Consider the following 16,342-nt stretch of genomic DNA (forward strand, 5'->3'; position numbering starts at 1 on the left):
TGATTATCTCCACCATTTATTTTTGTTTGAATAATCCACCAAGACGTTAACCACATAATAATTAGCGACAGACTACATGGACATCACAGTTTAAGCCATCAATTCTAATTAAACGTCTCCGTGCACACGTCAAGGTATAGGAAGCTTCAATGGTGGCACTCTCCTGTCAGACTAAGCACAGGAAATGAATTCAGTGACTTCCTACAGCTCCATCTGCTGTTGACAGCGGCCTGTAGTAACAGTTCATGTCAAAACATTGCAGTTTTCTGGGGGTTTTTTTTCTCTTTTGGCACGCAGTCACAACTCATGTGTTCATTCTAATAACACATCTGTATGAAAACATGCACGTCCGCGAAAACGCAGGAATCTGCACATTCACACTAAAAACAGAGCCTCGTGTCTGAACGCGAGGCTCCCGCGGTTGGCACTCGTTCACTTCAAGATGCAAATGGGCGAATTTGAAATTCAGCCTCTGTGTGTTACGCTTGGCTACTTTCATGTTGTATCTATGCTGGGAGGATTATTCTGCGTTTGAATGGCAGTGCCCTCAAAGTAGCTCCCACTGCTTTCAACGGCCTCCGTGCGAGATTAGACCCGCGGCTGCCCCCGGTCCCAATCCTCTGCATTCACATGGAGCGTAACCAGCCCGCGTGACACTTTTGCTGTTTTGACACAGAGAGGATGCAGTCACTGCGTATATGGTCGTTTTTTGGAATTGAGAGGTCAGAGCGGAGAGAAAGAAAAAAATCCCTATTGTTTGCTTTCACGTCGCGCCGTGACATCCTGTATAATCACCTGCCGCCTTCTCACTAACATGTCATCGTAAAGCCGTTGTTTTTTTGTCATTTTCATTTTATATAAATGTGCAAAAAGGTCTGTTGTGATATTTGGCACATTCCTGTATTCCTTCATACGGACAAATATTTATTAACTCTACTTTGAGTGTGTGGGTGTTGAAAATAAACATCCCTGATGACCACTAACCAATTCTCACTGTCATAAACTCACATCCCCTTTTCTTATTTGGTTATTGTTAGGTGACAATTAGGTTCACAGTGAATCAAAAATAATAATACGACACAATTAATAAGACGCTAGTTGTAAGTGTGTTTCTAATCTCCCTGGTGACTCATCGTAAAACCCTTTGTCAGTTATATCCGCGATTGCAAAGCCACTCAAATGGTGCGAGTGTACGTTTTGGCCGCTTGGCATTTTCCAGAGAGTTTTCCAGAGGCTCTGGACGCTCGCTGTCTTGTGCGCGTACGTTCACAGTACTGTAGTTCCATTCCCGTCACCAAAACATGACACAATGACATTAAAAAAACAAGCAGAATGACATTAAATAGCACGCTTATCGAATAAAGTCTCAATCAATCAATTCATTAATTAAATTGCATTTGTAAAGTTCATTTTAACTCTGCATGGGTATTAGCACTGAAAGGTGACTTGTGTTTTGCGGGGCCCCGTCCTACTTTTACTCGAGGTAGAAGGTCTGTGGCTGTAAGAAGCCGCTTTCTGGTTCTTGAGTCCTGGACTGGGGTCCTTGTTGTGCCGAGGCCGGCACTGCTGCTTTGCACCGGGCTGCACGCTGTGTTTCACCGCGGCACCGGGCTGCTGCAGTCACAGAGGTTCATACACGTCTTACATGACAGAATTCATGTTGACATCACGTTCATGTAAAAATGACCCTCTTTTGTATTTGCTAAATCTGGCACCATCTAGTGGTGACTGAATATATAACGCTATTTGAGGTATTTTGACAAGAAAGCTTGTGTACAGACTATCAGGGCTGGGTGAGAATAATTTAATCCAAGACATATAAAATAGAGAACTTTAAGATTATGTCAAGTGCTATGAGAAATAAAAAAAACATTAATCTAAGCTAAAAGGTCAAAGGTGAACACACCTGTGTGGCAGTGGGTTGACGTGGTCTCCAGGGTTCGGAGCCATTTGTGCACTTGTCCAGCTGGCAGGTTTCTCTGCTGTATTTAGTCTGAAATAACACCATACAACAACGGCCATAAAGAGAAGCAGTTTTGGTTGATTTTTCTGGACAAAACGTGGAATTAATATGGATTCACCTTCAAGAATACACCCAAAATATTCATTAGAACTACAGTGCCTTTGCTAAATCTAATAATGGTTTGATAATACTCTGAAAATCCTTTGAATATGATGCAGTAGGTGGTATGGTGACCGTAATATTATGCGTAGTACTTATGTTATATCTTGATATTGTGAAATCAATACAGTCGAGTGATAATCTTTATATCACTTTATAGTCTAATTAAAAAATGCTGTTGTGGCACTAGTTAAGTAGAGATCACATCATTACATCCACTAAATGAATTGGGAGCCATATAAAATGAGAGCCTTGGACACTAAAACACGACACACAGTACCTGCTCCGTGGATGTGGTGTGTGGGTAGAAGCTGCTGTCGCTCTCCGGGCTGAGCTTAGCGGGACTCCTGCAGAGTGGCTTTGGATCCACGGTGTCCTCAGAAGAGGTGAGAGACAGGTTCTCCAGGATCTGTGTTCCTAGTGAGGACAAATAAAAAAAACCCATCGATGCTAAATAACCTCTGCTGTGGTTTATCGATCTCAAAGGCCTTAAAAACCTGGATTTTTTCTTTTGTTGTAACAACGCTTCTTGGCAAATGGCTCATTTGTAAGGAAAATGCATTTGAGTCGAGTTGAGAGTTGAGGAGAAACTTGTATGGACTCTTGTTTTGAGCATCTGGTCGGGTTGCATCTCCCTCACTGTCATCATTGGAGGTAACCTCAGTGCAGAGCGACATCAAGATGAGAGTCTGCAATCCCATATCTCCCCAGAGCTGAAACAATTAATCGATTACTAAATGAATCGACAACTATTTTGATAATCGGTTAATCCTTTTCAAAGCTTTTTTCATGATTAAAACCAGATTTCCGATTGTTTAATCGTCTTATATGTGTATATTCTCTTCATTTCTTTGCTCTGGATAACAAATTTTGGTTTGTGGACAAAACGAGACATTTGAGAACATCATCATTTCCAGGTTTTGACGAACGCCGATCAACATTTTTTAAGGTTTTCTGACATTTTATGAACCAAACGATTCATCGATTCATCGAGATAATAATGAACAGATGAACCGATTATGAAAATAATCGTGAGTTGCCGCTCTAGACCGAACTCTATCCTCCAAGATGACAACACTTGCCCCCACAGAGCGGCTTTACCTCCAGAATTTGGGAGTGGAGATGATGCGATGACCTGCCTGCAGTCCTGACCTCAACCCCACTGAACACTCGTGGGATCAGCTTGAGCAGCAGCGTGCTGTCCGTGCCAGAGTGACCAACACAACCACAATGACACAATTGCTGGTTGACGAATGGGACGCCATCGCCATGGTCACACAACCCAAGGAGGAGCCAGGCTGTTGTGTATGGTTCTCCCACATGCTACTACCAGTCCAGTCCAATAAACGACACCAAACAAGAGTCGATGGCAGAATAAGCTGTGACTTATTGCCAAGAAGCGTTGTTACAACAAAGAAATAATCCACCAAACACAAATTCCCTTCCTTTTCTTGCTCAGTTTATTTACACATTACAACCTACTATTGTGTAGAGACCTTACTTTATTAAATATTAGTGGGTCACACTGGCATATTTTTCCCTCTCCACTCCACTGACACTGTTGCTCATCGTGTGAACTTCTGTTTTTCTCTTTACTTTATGAATTTATTTGCGTGCCGCACATTCCTGTGTATTAGTATTTGTGAAAACAACTTAAATATCGTGTTCCCCTTACATGTTCTACAATGCTTGATTTCAGGCACTTTACAACTCTAAAATAGAAGATGGTATGTATCAAATAAATATATACATGTGAAGAGAAGAAAGGAATAAAATAAGTGATTAAATGTCTCAAATTATATCCATATGTGTCTAATTATAGGAAGAATATCAGAGCTCCATACTACATTTTCAATTATCTCAACTATGGGCTACAAAAACACTGTATATGCCGACATACTTTGCACATCTGAAATGATCAAAACATGATAAATCTTCATCGTTGTCTTACTTTCCTCCTCTTCCCGGTAGTTTCGCATCATGATCAGCACGTTGGATGGTACGGCAGGCACGTTGGCGTCACCCTGTTGAACAAAGCACCCGCTTACAGCTCCTCCTGTGACTCCTCGGCTAACGTTTGTGAATGCAGCGCGAAGAGCGAGCGCCTTACTGTAATCCACGGGTTTTCGAGGAGCTGATTCGGAGACATGCGGTAGGCGGGGTCCACCTTCAGGAGGCAAGTCAACAGATTCTTCGCTGTTGAGACAGACTCCAAGCAATCGGTGAGTTTGTTGAGTCACAATTTAAAGAATTGATAGCGGAGAATAAGCGTCACCTGCGTCACTGACTGTGGCCCACGAGGACTGAGGAAACGTGACTTCTCTGTTCGTTATCTCCTCAAGTAAGAGTGACTTTGTTTGCGACACAAACGGCGGATCCCCACACAGTCTGAAACACACGTGAATATAGATGGGGGTGGAGTGGCTCAGTGGTTAAGACCCTACCTTGTGTACCAAAGACATCATGGTCGCAAGTTCGATTCCACCCCTGGCTAATTGTACTTGATTCCATTGTAAGTCGCTTTGGATAAAAGCGTCTGCTAAATGACATGTAATGTAATGTAATGTAATGTAATGTAATGTAATGTAATGTAATGTAATGTAATATAGTCTGTCAGTGTTTATGTTAGAGCTGAAACGACAATGGAAGCTTTTAAACCAGATTTCCGATTGTTTAAGCTTCTTAAATGTGAATATTTTCTTCATTTCTTTGCTCTGGATAACAAAGAAATTGTGGACAAAACAAGACATTTGAGAACATCATCATTTCCAGGTTTGACGAACACAGATCTACATTTTTTAAGGTTTTCTAATATCCTGAACACCAAACGATTAATCGAGAAAATAATCGACAGATGAATCAATTATGAGTTGCAGCTCTAATTTATGTATAAACATCCATCTACTTACAGCATGTACATGATGACTCCTATGCTCCACGCGTCGCACCACTGCGTATAACCGCGGTCGCTCATCATTTCAGGCGCTGAGATAAAGCAGATTTATGTTTTAGTGATTGGTTTCTGTGCTATCACACATCAACATATGATACCATACATGGACACGACTGTGAACGTTCTCAGTCATCCAGGTCATGGTCATCTTCAGACGTCAGCTGAAGGCAACTGGACTTGACTGAGTTAAGATGAAGACGTCCCACCGCTCGTCCTAGAGGCTGGAAGAACACGTGGAAGTCCAGTTGCCTACAGCTAACACCCTAAATATACATGGGCATGATACAGATAACTGAGATAACTGAGGAATATTCCTCGTTCCGTCATTTCGTTAAATGGCTCTTTTTACTGTGGAAAAAGGAGTGACATTATTTTCATTAGGCAGAAATTGAAAATGAAGTGATTATACTTACTTTTCTACAAGTGTAGAAGCATTTTTGATTTTATAAATTGTTGTTTTTCGTGACCCCAGGTTGAACCTTTTAAATATCAAGAGCCAGGTCAGGTCTACGGGCGTAACCCCCGATGGACAAACTAAACATCTTCAGAGTTGTGATGCTAACTGAAGGCTAGTTCTTATTATTGCCCCTGCCAGCAGCCATGTTAACGGTGAGAGCGAGTGTTCCACCCAAAAATGGTTAACATCTCATGCAACCGCACAACATCTGAACTATCCCATAATACCCCTTTTTGTCTAGGATCTCAAATGTCCCACTTTGGCAACTCCCCCGTGGTAAAGTCAAAAAGATACATTGGCAGATGGCAAAGCATGCTGGTACATCACTTATTCAAAACTTCGCGATCATCAATGTTGCATCGTACCCATATAGATCAGAGTTCCACAGGCCTCTGTCATTATGTTCTCAATCCCCACACCACCTGTCTGCACCGATAATCCAAAGTCGGCCACCTAGGAATAGAAAAGCACTCAAGAGCAAGGTTATTCAAATAAACATGATGTGCTGTAAGCATCCGTGTTATATTCTTCGTTTCACGTGCTTTTTGTCGAGGGAAACAACAAACACTCACCCTTGACGGTTTACACAAATAGCGACATAGCTGTGAGAGCCGCGCGAGTGTATTCACAAAAGTTTATCGCGTTATTTAGGAGGCAAAAACTTCCAGAACACACGAGTAACTACTGTGAAATGAAAGCAGCTTTTGCAGTTGCATGGTACCAATTTCTGTGTTTGTGTTTGTGTGCGAGACAAAGAGAAAAACACAGAGTCTGTAATGTTTATGTTTTGGTCTAGCCTCGTTTTAGCTCACACACACCAGGTGGCTGCTTTAGCTGGCTGGTTGTCATTGCACAACACACGCTGTGCTCAGCTGGTAATTTGTTTAAGGACACAGTTGAAGCTCTGCAAAGGTTTACTATAAAGCAAGACCAAAGGGGGGTCTGTCATAATGAGATAGCGTTTAAAGCCTTTACTAAATATGGAAAAAACTGCCCATCAGAGGCTTGTAGTCAGGTAATGGGTAAGAAGCAGAGGTGTCGAGTTACACAGTGTGAGGCTCGTGCTCACCTTGATATTAATCCTGTCATTATCGCCTTCATCTGGAGGATTTTTCACCAGAATGTTTTCAAGTTTCAGGTCTCGGTGCACAATGTCTGCGAGATGTGAGGAGAAAACATTGACACGGGCTTTGAAAACAACATTTATCACCCAACGTTACAACGTTTGTGCCGTAGCCATCTTTCTGGCAACATATCCACCTTCATGTCATAATACTGTGAATTATAACGTGTACAAAATGAACCATTTGTGGCATTTAAGCTCAAAGTTGAGCTGAGATTTACAATGAATTAACGAACAAAACAAACTTTTTTTTAATTTAACGATCGATGCTTTCTTATTAGCATCACATCACTCTCTACAGAGACAATGGGGAGTTTTCCATGAAAAACCTTGCCTATTCATCAGTATTCCTAGCCTAGCTTGTTACAAATTAGTCATTAACCGAAATGCAACGTTGCTTTTTGTGTTTTTCCGACAGGCAATTATTCCTTTTTTGCTCTTTTATTCCAATGTTACGGGCGAATATGAAGCATGTGAAGGACGGCGGGCTCAAGAGCGTTGTTTAACTTGTCTTTCCTGATTATAGGTTTCCTGTGCGTTGCCACGGCGACACCTGGGCGCTGTCACACCCGTAAACACCATTGTCGGTAACGTATGTGCACATTTACGACGTCGCCGCAAACAAAACTGCAGTTGTGATGCCGAGATGTGTTTGAATACCATCAAAACGTCAAACCCCAGACTAATATTACCTCTTTTGTGAAGGTAGACGATGGCGTCAGCCAGCGCGCGGATGATATGTCTCGTCTCGTCCTCAGTGAGGAACTTTTTCCGCCTCAGCAGCTGCTTCAGATCACCCCCAGTGCACAGCTCTGTAACCAAATACATCATCTAGAAACAAGCAGAGAAAAGAAATGGTCTGTTTGTGTGCGCTTTAAAGCTCCAGTGCGGAACCTCTATCACCCCTTGTGGACTTCTGTGTAATTACCAAAACACTGCAGTCTTTATGACCTAGTTTTCTTCACCGCCCATCCCGAGTCACACACACACACTTATGCCGTGTTTCCACTACATGTCAGCTCGGCACGGCACGGCACGGCACGGTTGACCGGAGAAACAGTCACTGAAATACAGCGGCAGGGTTTGTGATGCTGCTCGCCGCTCACAATCGCCGCAGTACGGTATGACTCCTCTGATAAATTTCCTTTGCTAAATGTTGGAGATTAACACACGTTTTTCAGGATTTTTAAGTCTTTTTAACTTATCTACAGTTCGGCATTGTTCGGCTTGATTCTTGTGTCGTTCCTTGCCCGTGCCGAGGTGAGGCGAGGCTAGTGGAAAAGGGGCTATACAGAGAAAAAGAGAGAAAACCGAAGATGTCTGCTTCACAAGACAGTAGAGTTTTTTTCTCAAGTACTTTGGTAAGTTAAGTGTTATTTAACTACTAGCTCCCTTAATTGTTACTTAGTTTGAGCAAAGCTCACCCTTGGTGTTGCGTAGACTTCTTTGAGATGTACGATGTGAGCGTGAGTCACTTGTTTGAGAATGTTTATCTCCTGCTCCAGCATCTTGACTTTTGAACTTCCTGCCTGGAGCGAAAAAAAGAAAGAAAGAAAGCTCATTGGACTCCATTGGACGAAACATTGGATATGCACATAATGCTTTACGCACCAATTCAAACATGCATTAAGTCTGAAAGTCTGTGTGTTTTCTTCAGACACGATTTGTTTCTCGCTTTACGATAAAAAATCCCGGGTGCAAGTGCAACTTTCCTTTACATCACAAACAACAGGCGTCCCACAGGGTTTGCCCGATGTACTCACCGCTGGTCTGCAGGCCTTTTTAATGGCCCAGTTTGTCTGTGTCTCGATGTGGGTGGTCTCATAAACAACTCCAAAGCTACCTTGACCTAATTTCTTTCCAAATTCATATATTTCCTATAGGGATGGGGACAAAAGAAAGAAAACATCAGGACATTTGTGATCTATACCAGCCAGAGACAGTGGAGGAGTTCTCCTGTGTTTTAGATTATTAAAAAAAAAAAGCACATAATGTCTTTAGCCGAACACCTGAACTCAAGTACATGCTAATTCCAAGCTCTCTGAAATAACAGAAAGTTTTCTCGTCCCTGGAGCTGCAGAATATAGTATTTCTAATCAAGTTACAAATGATTAAGTTGCTGCTGCAGTTCGTTCAATCTCAGGTCTAATTAACTTGATCATTATCTGTGTGCATGCAAGGCTGAGCACTGGCTGCTTCGAATTTGGCAAAGGGAGAAGTCAAATTCCCAGTGAAGGGGGGTTGAACAGCAGCAGCAACGTCAAGTCTGACCCTCTTTCAGTGCAGACAGTTTGTTTTTAGAGGTCACCAGTGAGTATGTGGGACTTCACTGGTGACTGTAGCACAGGACTATAGTAGAATCTTGTATGAATGACCTCCATACCCTGAGTTCGGCATCATTCTTGAGGCGAATTACAGGCACGTCTCTCTCCAACGGGTACCTGCCGGCCCGCGGGGACGGCACGTCCATGACAAATCCACTGACATCTGCCTCTGTCATCTGGAGATGGAAGAAGAAGACGGTCATGATTGCTCTAAAATGACTCGTCACATCGTGAAATGATGCTGCAAAAATCTCTGCATTTCTTAGTGATTGTTCAGGTCGATTGTTATCGTTATTGTTACCAATATTCTGCAGATTTAATCCTAATCGACCACACATTTTTTTTATTTGACCACGACAATGGACAGGTCAATGGGTGGAACCATATTGTACAAGAAAAAGCGTCAGTACCTCTCTCAAAAATGTCTCAACCAGATGACCCTCTTTCTTTTGTCTCTACCTCATTTCCCTCTTGTCCTCTCTGTCCCCCATTTTTTCCTTTCACCCCAACCGGTCGAGGCAGATGGCCGCACATCTTTGAATCTGGTTTGCTCACTGTGTGAACAGGTTTCTCTGCTCTCGATAATGTTGTCTATGTGCAGTGCCTTGCGATAATGTATGTTGTGATTCGGCGCTTTACAAATAAAATTTAATTGAAGAAGAAAAAATGTGTCAGCAATGGAGATGCCTATGAATAAAGCACACTTCAGCTAAGGTTAGCCAACGTTTTCTCTCCCCCTCGCTCATACACTTTTTCAGTGGATATTTAAATAGTGTTTTTTACGGTCTGTTATTTTTCCCTTTGTCGTCTGTTGCTGAAACTAAATGTAAGAATTAGTGGCGTCTAATTGTGAAGCTGCCTTTTTTCCTCAAATGGAGGACTCACCACTCCCTTTCCCACGTGCTTTAGGGAACTACGGTGGCCTCTGCATACCAGAAAGGATGTTATTCTTTGTTTGTGTCTATTCAGGCTGGAGTAGAAACATGCTGACACAAGATGGCGGCCTCAAAAGCAAGGCTCTTAGCTAAAGTAGACATAAAAGGCTTATCCTGAGGCTAAGAAAACCAGACATTTTTTAATTTAAGTGATACTTATGCAAACCTCAATAAACGCTCCCAAAATGTTACACGCACAATATCAATATATCACAGGTTATTTTACCACTGGCGAAGACATTGACTTTAACGTAGCTTGTAAAGGTTTAATCAAGTGGTCTCCTCATACGACACCGAATCTATACTTCATCCGGAGTAACTTGTCACTTTTTTAATCACTGCTTTATGACCACACTGCTATCTCTGTCTGAGCCTATATTAACTTAAAGCACAATTTACCCAGTTTGCAAAACAGTTTCTAAAGCCAAATTAAATGTAAAGCAATTATCAAGTGATGACTGGGAGCAATGAAGTGGATCCACCACACACACAGCAATTAATTATTAACAAGGAAGCGGTGTCTTTAACCTCTCCACTCTGATGCATTATTTTAGCACCGACAGGGCTTTCATAACAGGCCTGTCTCTCCCATTATCTCCTGTCTATTTTCCAATCAAAGCGATTGTGACAGCCTCTGGAAATTCCAATCACCTCAATCACAGCTCATTTGTAGGACACGGAGGCATGTGATGAGTGTATCACTGGGGACTTGAAGTAAACGGAGGGAAAAGCTTCGGCGCACGTCATGTGTTGCCTCAACAAAAGGTGTCCGGTATTTAGCCCAAGATCCCTGAGGCAAAAGAAACAGTAAGGTCAGGTCAGGGGCAAAGGCTAGAGTTTCAAACGGTGCACTAACTAACACAGGTCCTGTATATCTTTAAAGGTCCAGTGTGTATGGACGAGTGGATGGCTAAAATTGTATTTTAAATATCTCTTACATAGTCGTAGAAAAACGTGTCATGATAGGAGCGTGGCAAATCAGGGAACTGATATGAGCTAGTCAAGAAGTGAATGCAGAGATCAAGCACAATAAGGATCAGAGATTAAGAACAATAATGGCAAAAAAGTGATATATTATCAACCGTATCAACAGTAAAAATGTCTGATTTCCAGTATGCTGGTAGTCATAGATGTCCTGAACACCTCCTAATCAGTCCTGGTCAGAACTTATGTGCGTTTTTGTTTTTATTGCATCTCAAAGTTGAGTATGTTTACCTTTAAATTTGAATAAATACTGTACAGTAAAAAAAAAGGTCTGATTTCCAGTAAGCTAGTAGTCAAATATGTCTCAATCACAACTTTATTAGTGTTTCTGCAACTGCTAATATGAGACTTTTAATTTAGAATTTCTCCAAAACTGTACAGAAGAATTGTCTAATCTCCAGTATGCTAGTAGTCATACATGTCCTGAACAAACCTTTATCAGTCCTGGTCAGAAACGTGTTTTTATTGTATCTCAAGGTTGAATATGTTTTCAAATGAAGTGCTAATATGGGACATTTAACTTTAAATTCCTCTAAAACTGTACAGTAAAAATGTAAAATATGTCTCAATCACAATTTTATTAGTCTTTTCAGAACTTCAGGAAAAAGAAATGTGTTTTTGCAACTCAAAGTTTAGGATTTTTTTTCAATTTACAAAGTGCTCATGTGAGACTTTTACAGAAGAATTGTCAGCCATAGATGTCCTGAACACAACCTAGTCAGTCTTGTCCAGAAATGATGGAATGTTTCTGTTTTTATTGCATCTCAAAGTTGAGAATACTCTCAATATAGAAATTGCTAAGGTGTGAAATTTAACTTGAAATTTCTCTAAAACTGTTCAGGAAAATGTCTGGTTTCATGTTCAGAACTTATCGAGAACTCTCTTTATACAGTTGCTCAAAGTCCAGTGTCTCTGAAACTAATAGCTTTTTGGATTTTCATTATTTTTTCCATTCAAAGATGTGTTTTCAAACGTGCACTCAGACAGAGATACAGTTTTACTGGACCAGAAGTTTAGCCTTTACATGATCGGTTTAGGGCACCAAAGAATTATGACCTGTAACTCAGATCAGTACAGATGTGAACAGCACCTCATCAAGCCAAAAACATTACATGTTTCAAATATTGCTGACAAAAATGATCACTTCTAAAATCCCTGGAATCCTTTTCTGGCTTGTACACTATAGTGTCAGTGAAGTCTAAACATATTCTCCCTCTTATTGACTTAATTAAATCAAAGTTAAAGTATGTCTTCTCTACACAAAATGGTCGATTGGCCAAAGAGCAAATGTAAATCCATTAAAGTGGCTGAATAATGAGTGAATTGTAGCTGACAGCTCAAATTACCAATGTCAAAACATAATATCACTGCAGAGACAGACATGTTTGAAAGATGAGCGTTTATCACCAACCTCCCCCAAGGAGACACAGACTGAGCTCCACCTTTACATCGCCGTTGTGTAATTAGAGGCAACAATTCATCACGTCAAAGTCAAGCCCAGACTTGCCTCCATTTCTCCATCATTCTGTCACACAGCGACATTTTTTTTCCCTTTACACACTAGTGAGTGAATAAATATAGAAAATGACTGGGCGTGTGGAGGATCGTGTAAAAAAAACAAAGAGCCAATGTCATTTTGATCTCTGATCCTGTGTAACGTCTTCCCTTGAACCTGCTTGTCTTTCATCAAATCAAAATAATGTATATTTACTTTACCCTTTATGTCAAAATGACCCGAAACAGACGCTCAAATGTCCTTTACATCACAATATAAAACTGTAGAACCGGACAAACAGCTGCACATTTATCAGGTCTGAATGAAGGGCAAGTAAAAGCACAGCAGTCTGAAGTCATTTGTTCGTTAATGAAAAAGGTAAATTGAAATTAAATTACAAGGACAGCCATCTCTAATCGCCACTTTTCCTTATACTGTGTGACACTGGTGTGAATAACAAGCTGTCTGTCTGCGTGCGTGCGTGAGCTGCTGCTCGCACAGTGAAGTGAGTTGTCTGCGACGCTGTAATGAAGCAGACGGTAATTAATCTTTGCCATTTGTCAAAAAACTAAACAAAATTAAACTGACTGTTACTCTTTTAAGTCATTTTACACATTTTGTTGTCCAAAGTTGGATAAATGCACTTGGTTTTTTTCATCTTAAAGTTTATTTGAAAAAGTTTACTTTTTTGCTTATCTGTTTCATGTATGGCTGAAACGATTACTCGATTACTAAATAAATCGTCAACTATTCCAATAATCGATTATTTGGTTTGAGTGTTTTCTAAAGAGTTACAAGCAGTATAGCAGCAGCATTTTTCAGCTTCTTAAATACGACTATCGTCTGGTTTCTTTGCTCCGTTATAACTAGGAAATCATTAAAACTGAATCACTTTCAGTTTGTGGACAAAGCAAGACATTTGAGAACATCGTTATTTCCAGGTTTGAGAAATACTGATCAATATTTTTCAACATTTTATGACATATTATGGACCAAACGATTACTCGATACGCCAGGGCAAATATCGAGTTTACAGCGGGTTAATAGTGGATAAAGCTACGTTAAGAGACGCTCCATCCACATTCAATACATAAACTTTATGCATTTTGTTCTCTATGTTGTAAATAAATGGGGAAATCCTGCAATTTTAAGTTTTCTGGGACGTTTTGTTTTCGTCTAGTTGCACAGAATTTGTGATGTATCGCTATATGATTGTCTTGCTATATATGTATTATGATAATATTGGTATAGTTATTGTTATATGTATTATGTATTATGTATTATACCCTTAATGATGGCCACTGGCTGCACGGAAAGATTGCCATTGGCCAGAGAAAAACCCACGATGGTCGACCTCTACTGCGAACTGCTATTCTGGCCTGACGGGCATTTTAAAACGTCACCTTATGCTGCTGGAAACAAACATGGACACTTTTTTCTGAAATTTCAACTTCAGTTCACCAAATGTCAAACACGTCAACAGTTAACTGTAAAAGATTGTTTTAAAAAATGTCTTTCTTTTCAAAGATGCAGCTGCATGAGTTGTATTTAGAACAGCGGCATAGCGTGTAGTTAGAAGAAGAGGAAACCAGTATATAATCAACACATTATCAAAATAGTACACAATTCATTATTATTAATTGTTCCAATTAATTGGTTTGCGTTTCTTTAGTGGCATAGATTCTCTCATGTCTGTGCCTCTGGCTGAAACCACCAGCTGCTACAACACAGACAGGAAATCAAATTAAAACAAAAATCTCACCGACTGCAATTAAAATGTTCAGTGGTATCCTTTTGGCTCGAGCCCAAATATCACATTTTCCTCGTGTGAAACTTAATCATTTATTGACAGCTTGCCTTTGATGACAAATGATAAACTTCACGGCCCTAATGAAGCATGGAATTGCATTACCTGATGAGGCAAGAAATTACATGTTTAGAATGCAAATATAGAGCCAGTCTACTTCACCAAGTTATGAGGTGAACCCAAACAGAGAGATTATCAAAGCTTGTGGTCTAAATCTAATTAAGCCATTAAAGCACATGACACACACACACAGCTGAAGGTCTATGTGGGGCTGAGGGAGAAGGAGGAAGTGCTCAGAGTTCCTGTTCCTACACACAAGCACAAACAAGCAACACATGTAGTGTCCCTGTAAACAAATCATTTAAAAGGCCCCCGCAAGAATTCCTCCCCGTCTTCAGTGGTCATGTTTGATAAGTGTCTGGAGCAAGAAAACATGTCTTGCCAAAAGGAAGCAGAAGAGATCAAATTCTGTTATTTGCTCTGAGCACTCCACATGTTGCTATGAGATAAGGGCCAACAAATTCAAATTTTCTCATTGGTTTAATCCTGGTTTGAGCTAATCTCTGCCCTCTCTGGGCTCAGCTCTGCAAAGCTGGGAGGGCAAACATCGCTTTAAAAAAAAAGACTGGGAGGAAATAAAAAGTGTGGGCCATGGCAGAAACAAGAAGGAAATTCATTTCAATGACAAGAGAAGTCAGCACATTCATATCAGAACACACACACACACACACACACTTCTATTATAAACCATTCATCATTTATCTAATTTGGACAAATCTAACATTTTAATCATCTCAACCACGTGGGTTCTTAATTGGACAAAAATATAAAGACAACTTGCCCCAAAAACACACACACACACACACACAAAGAGGAGACAGCTACTGTAAAACAACACATTCTGTTGTCGACAACACATTAACTGGCTCTAATTAAAACATGAGATGGGCGCACAAAGCCCAGAGAGCGACATTAATTTGAGGTAACATCCATTCACAGCGGAACGCGTTGCCATGGCAACGGCACATACGGTGGCATAAAATGTTTGTTGTTTCACACACACACACAAAAAACAACTCTCGTCGCGGAACAGAGAGACGACGCTGGTGTTACAGAGGTTAAATAAAGGCTTCTCACCTTCTCAGAACAGGTCGTTTTCATGCTGCATGACGCGGCTGTAACACTCTAACAAAACTTTTTCACCGAGCGACTGAGCGAATGAGCGAGTGAGGCAGTAAGGGAAGCGAAGAAGGACAAAACTCCAATGATTCACACAGCTTCTCGTCGTTCAGGGACACATCACGCCCCCTGTTGGCTCATGTGTGTCCTGATGTGACACGAAAACCTAGCGTTTTTGATCAAATTTACGCTTCCAGTGCAGAACTTTAGCCAAAATTCCAACTTGACTTATTTTTTTCAGTGTGAGTGTAGTTTATAAGACACACAGGAAACAGTTGCTGCTCAGCGGTAACCTGTAATCATTAGTTTTTGGCTCCATCTAGTGGCCGGAGGTGTTAGTGTCGAGTGTTTTTATTACAATATTGATGTATATTTACCAAATATTTAAACGTTTCACAGCTAAATTAATGATATATATCTATATCTATATATATACACATATATATGTAGATATATACATATCCATATATATATATATACATTAATATGTATATATATAAGCAAAAAATAACTAAATAAAATCAATGAAAAATAAAGATAGCGATACACTGGTTCTGTTCAAAGGATATAAAATATTAAAGAAAAAAAAGATAGAGTTATAACTCTAATATGCTTTTGTATTTTAAATAAATTACAGTCATCCCAGCAAATTCTTCTATTTGAGCAGAAACCATGAACTGTTTGACAGTTTATATGATAATTAAATGATAATATTTTTAAGTTTTGAATACATTTTCTGCGAATGAGCTAAAAACCTGACTAATCATGACATGATATTAACTCAGTGCTGTTAGTAAATGACCACAAATCATAGCTGGTGAGTTATGATGATGAAAAAAAAGAAAAATAATTCAGTAAACATAGGTCACCTGAACATACGTCTTCCTTTTACACCGTACAATATTTATTTATTTGTTGGCAAATCCAAATGAAAAAAATGAAAAGAAGTGAAGCTGTCATTGT

At 40.2% G+C, this 16,342-nt stretch overlaps 1 protein-coding gene across 4 annotated transcripts; it reads right to left on the minus strand.

Moving 5' to 3' along the window:
• On the minus strand, nt 1-15,467 carry stk33 (serine/threonine kinase 33). 4 transcript variants are annotated; one of them, XM_044030352.1, is made up of 15 exons: nt 15,338-15,465; nt 10,566-10,704; nt 9,039-9,155; nt 8,419-8,532; nt 8,080-8,184; nt 7,348-7,486; nt 6,602-6,687; nt 5,898-5,985; nt 5,032-5,107; nt 4,398-4,510; nt 4,233-4,318; nt 4,074-4,146; nt 2,403-2,539; nt 1,907-1,993; nt 1-1,614 (listed from the first exon to the last, which is right to left on the minus strand). In XM_044030352.1, exons 3-15 carry the CDS (start codon nt 9,153-9,155, stop codon nt 1,429-1,431), a joined length of 1,407 nt encoding a protein of 468 aa, XP_043886287.1. In that variant the 5' UTR covers nt 10,566-10,704; nt 15,338-15,465; the 3' UTR covers nt 1-1,428. The 4 variants fall into 4 exon arrangements, with proteins under 4 accessions (XP_043886287.1, XP_043886286.1, XP_043886285.1 ...); XM_044030351.1 differs by lacking the exon at nt 10,566-10,704 and having other exon boundaries at nt 1-1,611; nt 15,338-15,467; XM_044030350.1 differs by lacking the exon at nt 10,566-10,704.
• Between the last annotated feature and the right edge of the window lie 875 nt (nt 15,468-16,342).

This window comes from Solea senegalensis, linkage group LG7 (assembly GCF_019176455.1).
Source record: "Solea senegalensis isolate Sse05_10M linkage group LG7, IFAPA_SoseM_1, whole genome shotgun sequence".
Taxonomy (NCBI): Eukaryota; Metazoa; Chordata; class Actinopteri; order Pleuronectiformes; family Soleidae; genus Solea; species Solea senegalensis.

Excerpts from the sequence above, each read along its gene's own strand:
- stk33 (XM_044030350.1), bottom strand. The coding sequence starts at position 15,361 with ATGAAAACGACCTGTTCTGAGAAG. Across the intron at positions 2,540-4,073 it reads CTACCGGGAAGAGGAGGAAA|GAACACAGATCCTGGAGAAC; the intron begins GTAAGACAACGA and ends TGTCCTCACTAG. Across the intron at positions 1,994-2,402 it reads ACACCACATCCACGGAGCAG|ACTAAATACAGCAGAGAAAC; the intron begins GTACTGTGTGTC and ends GTGTTATTTCAG.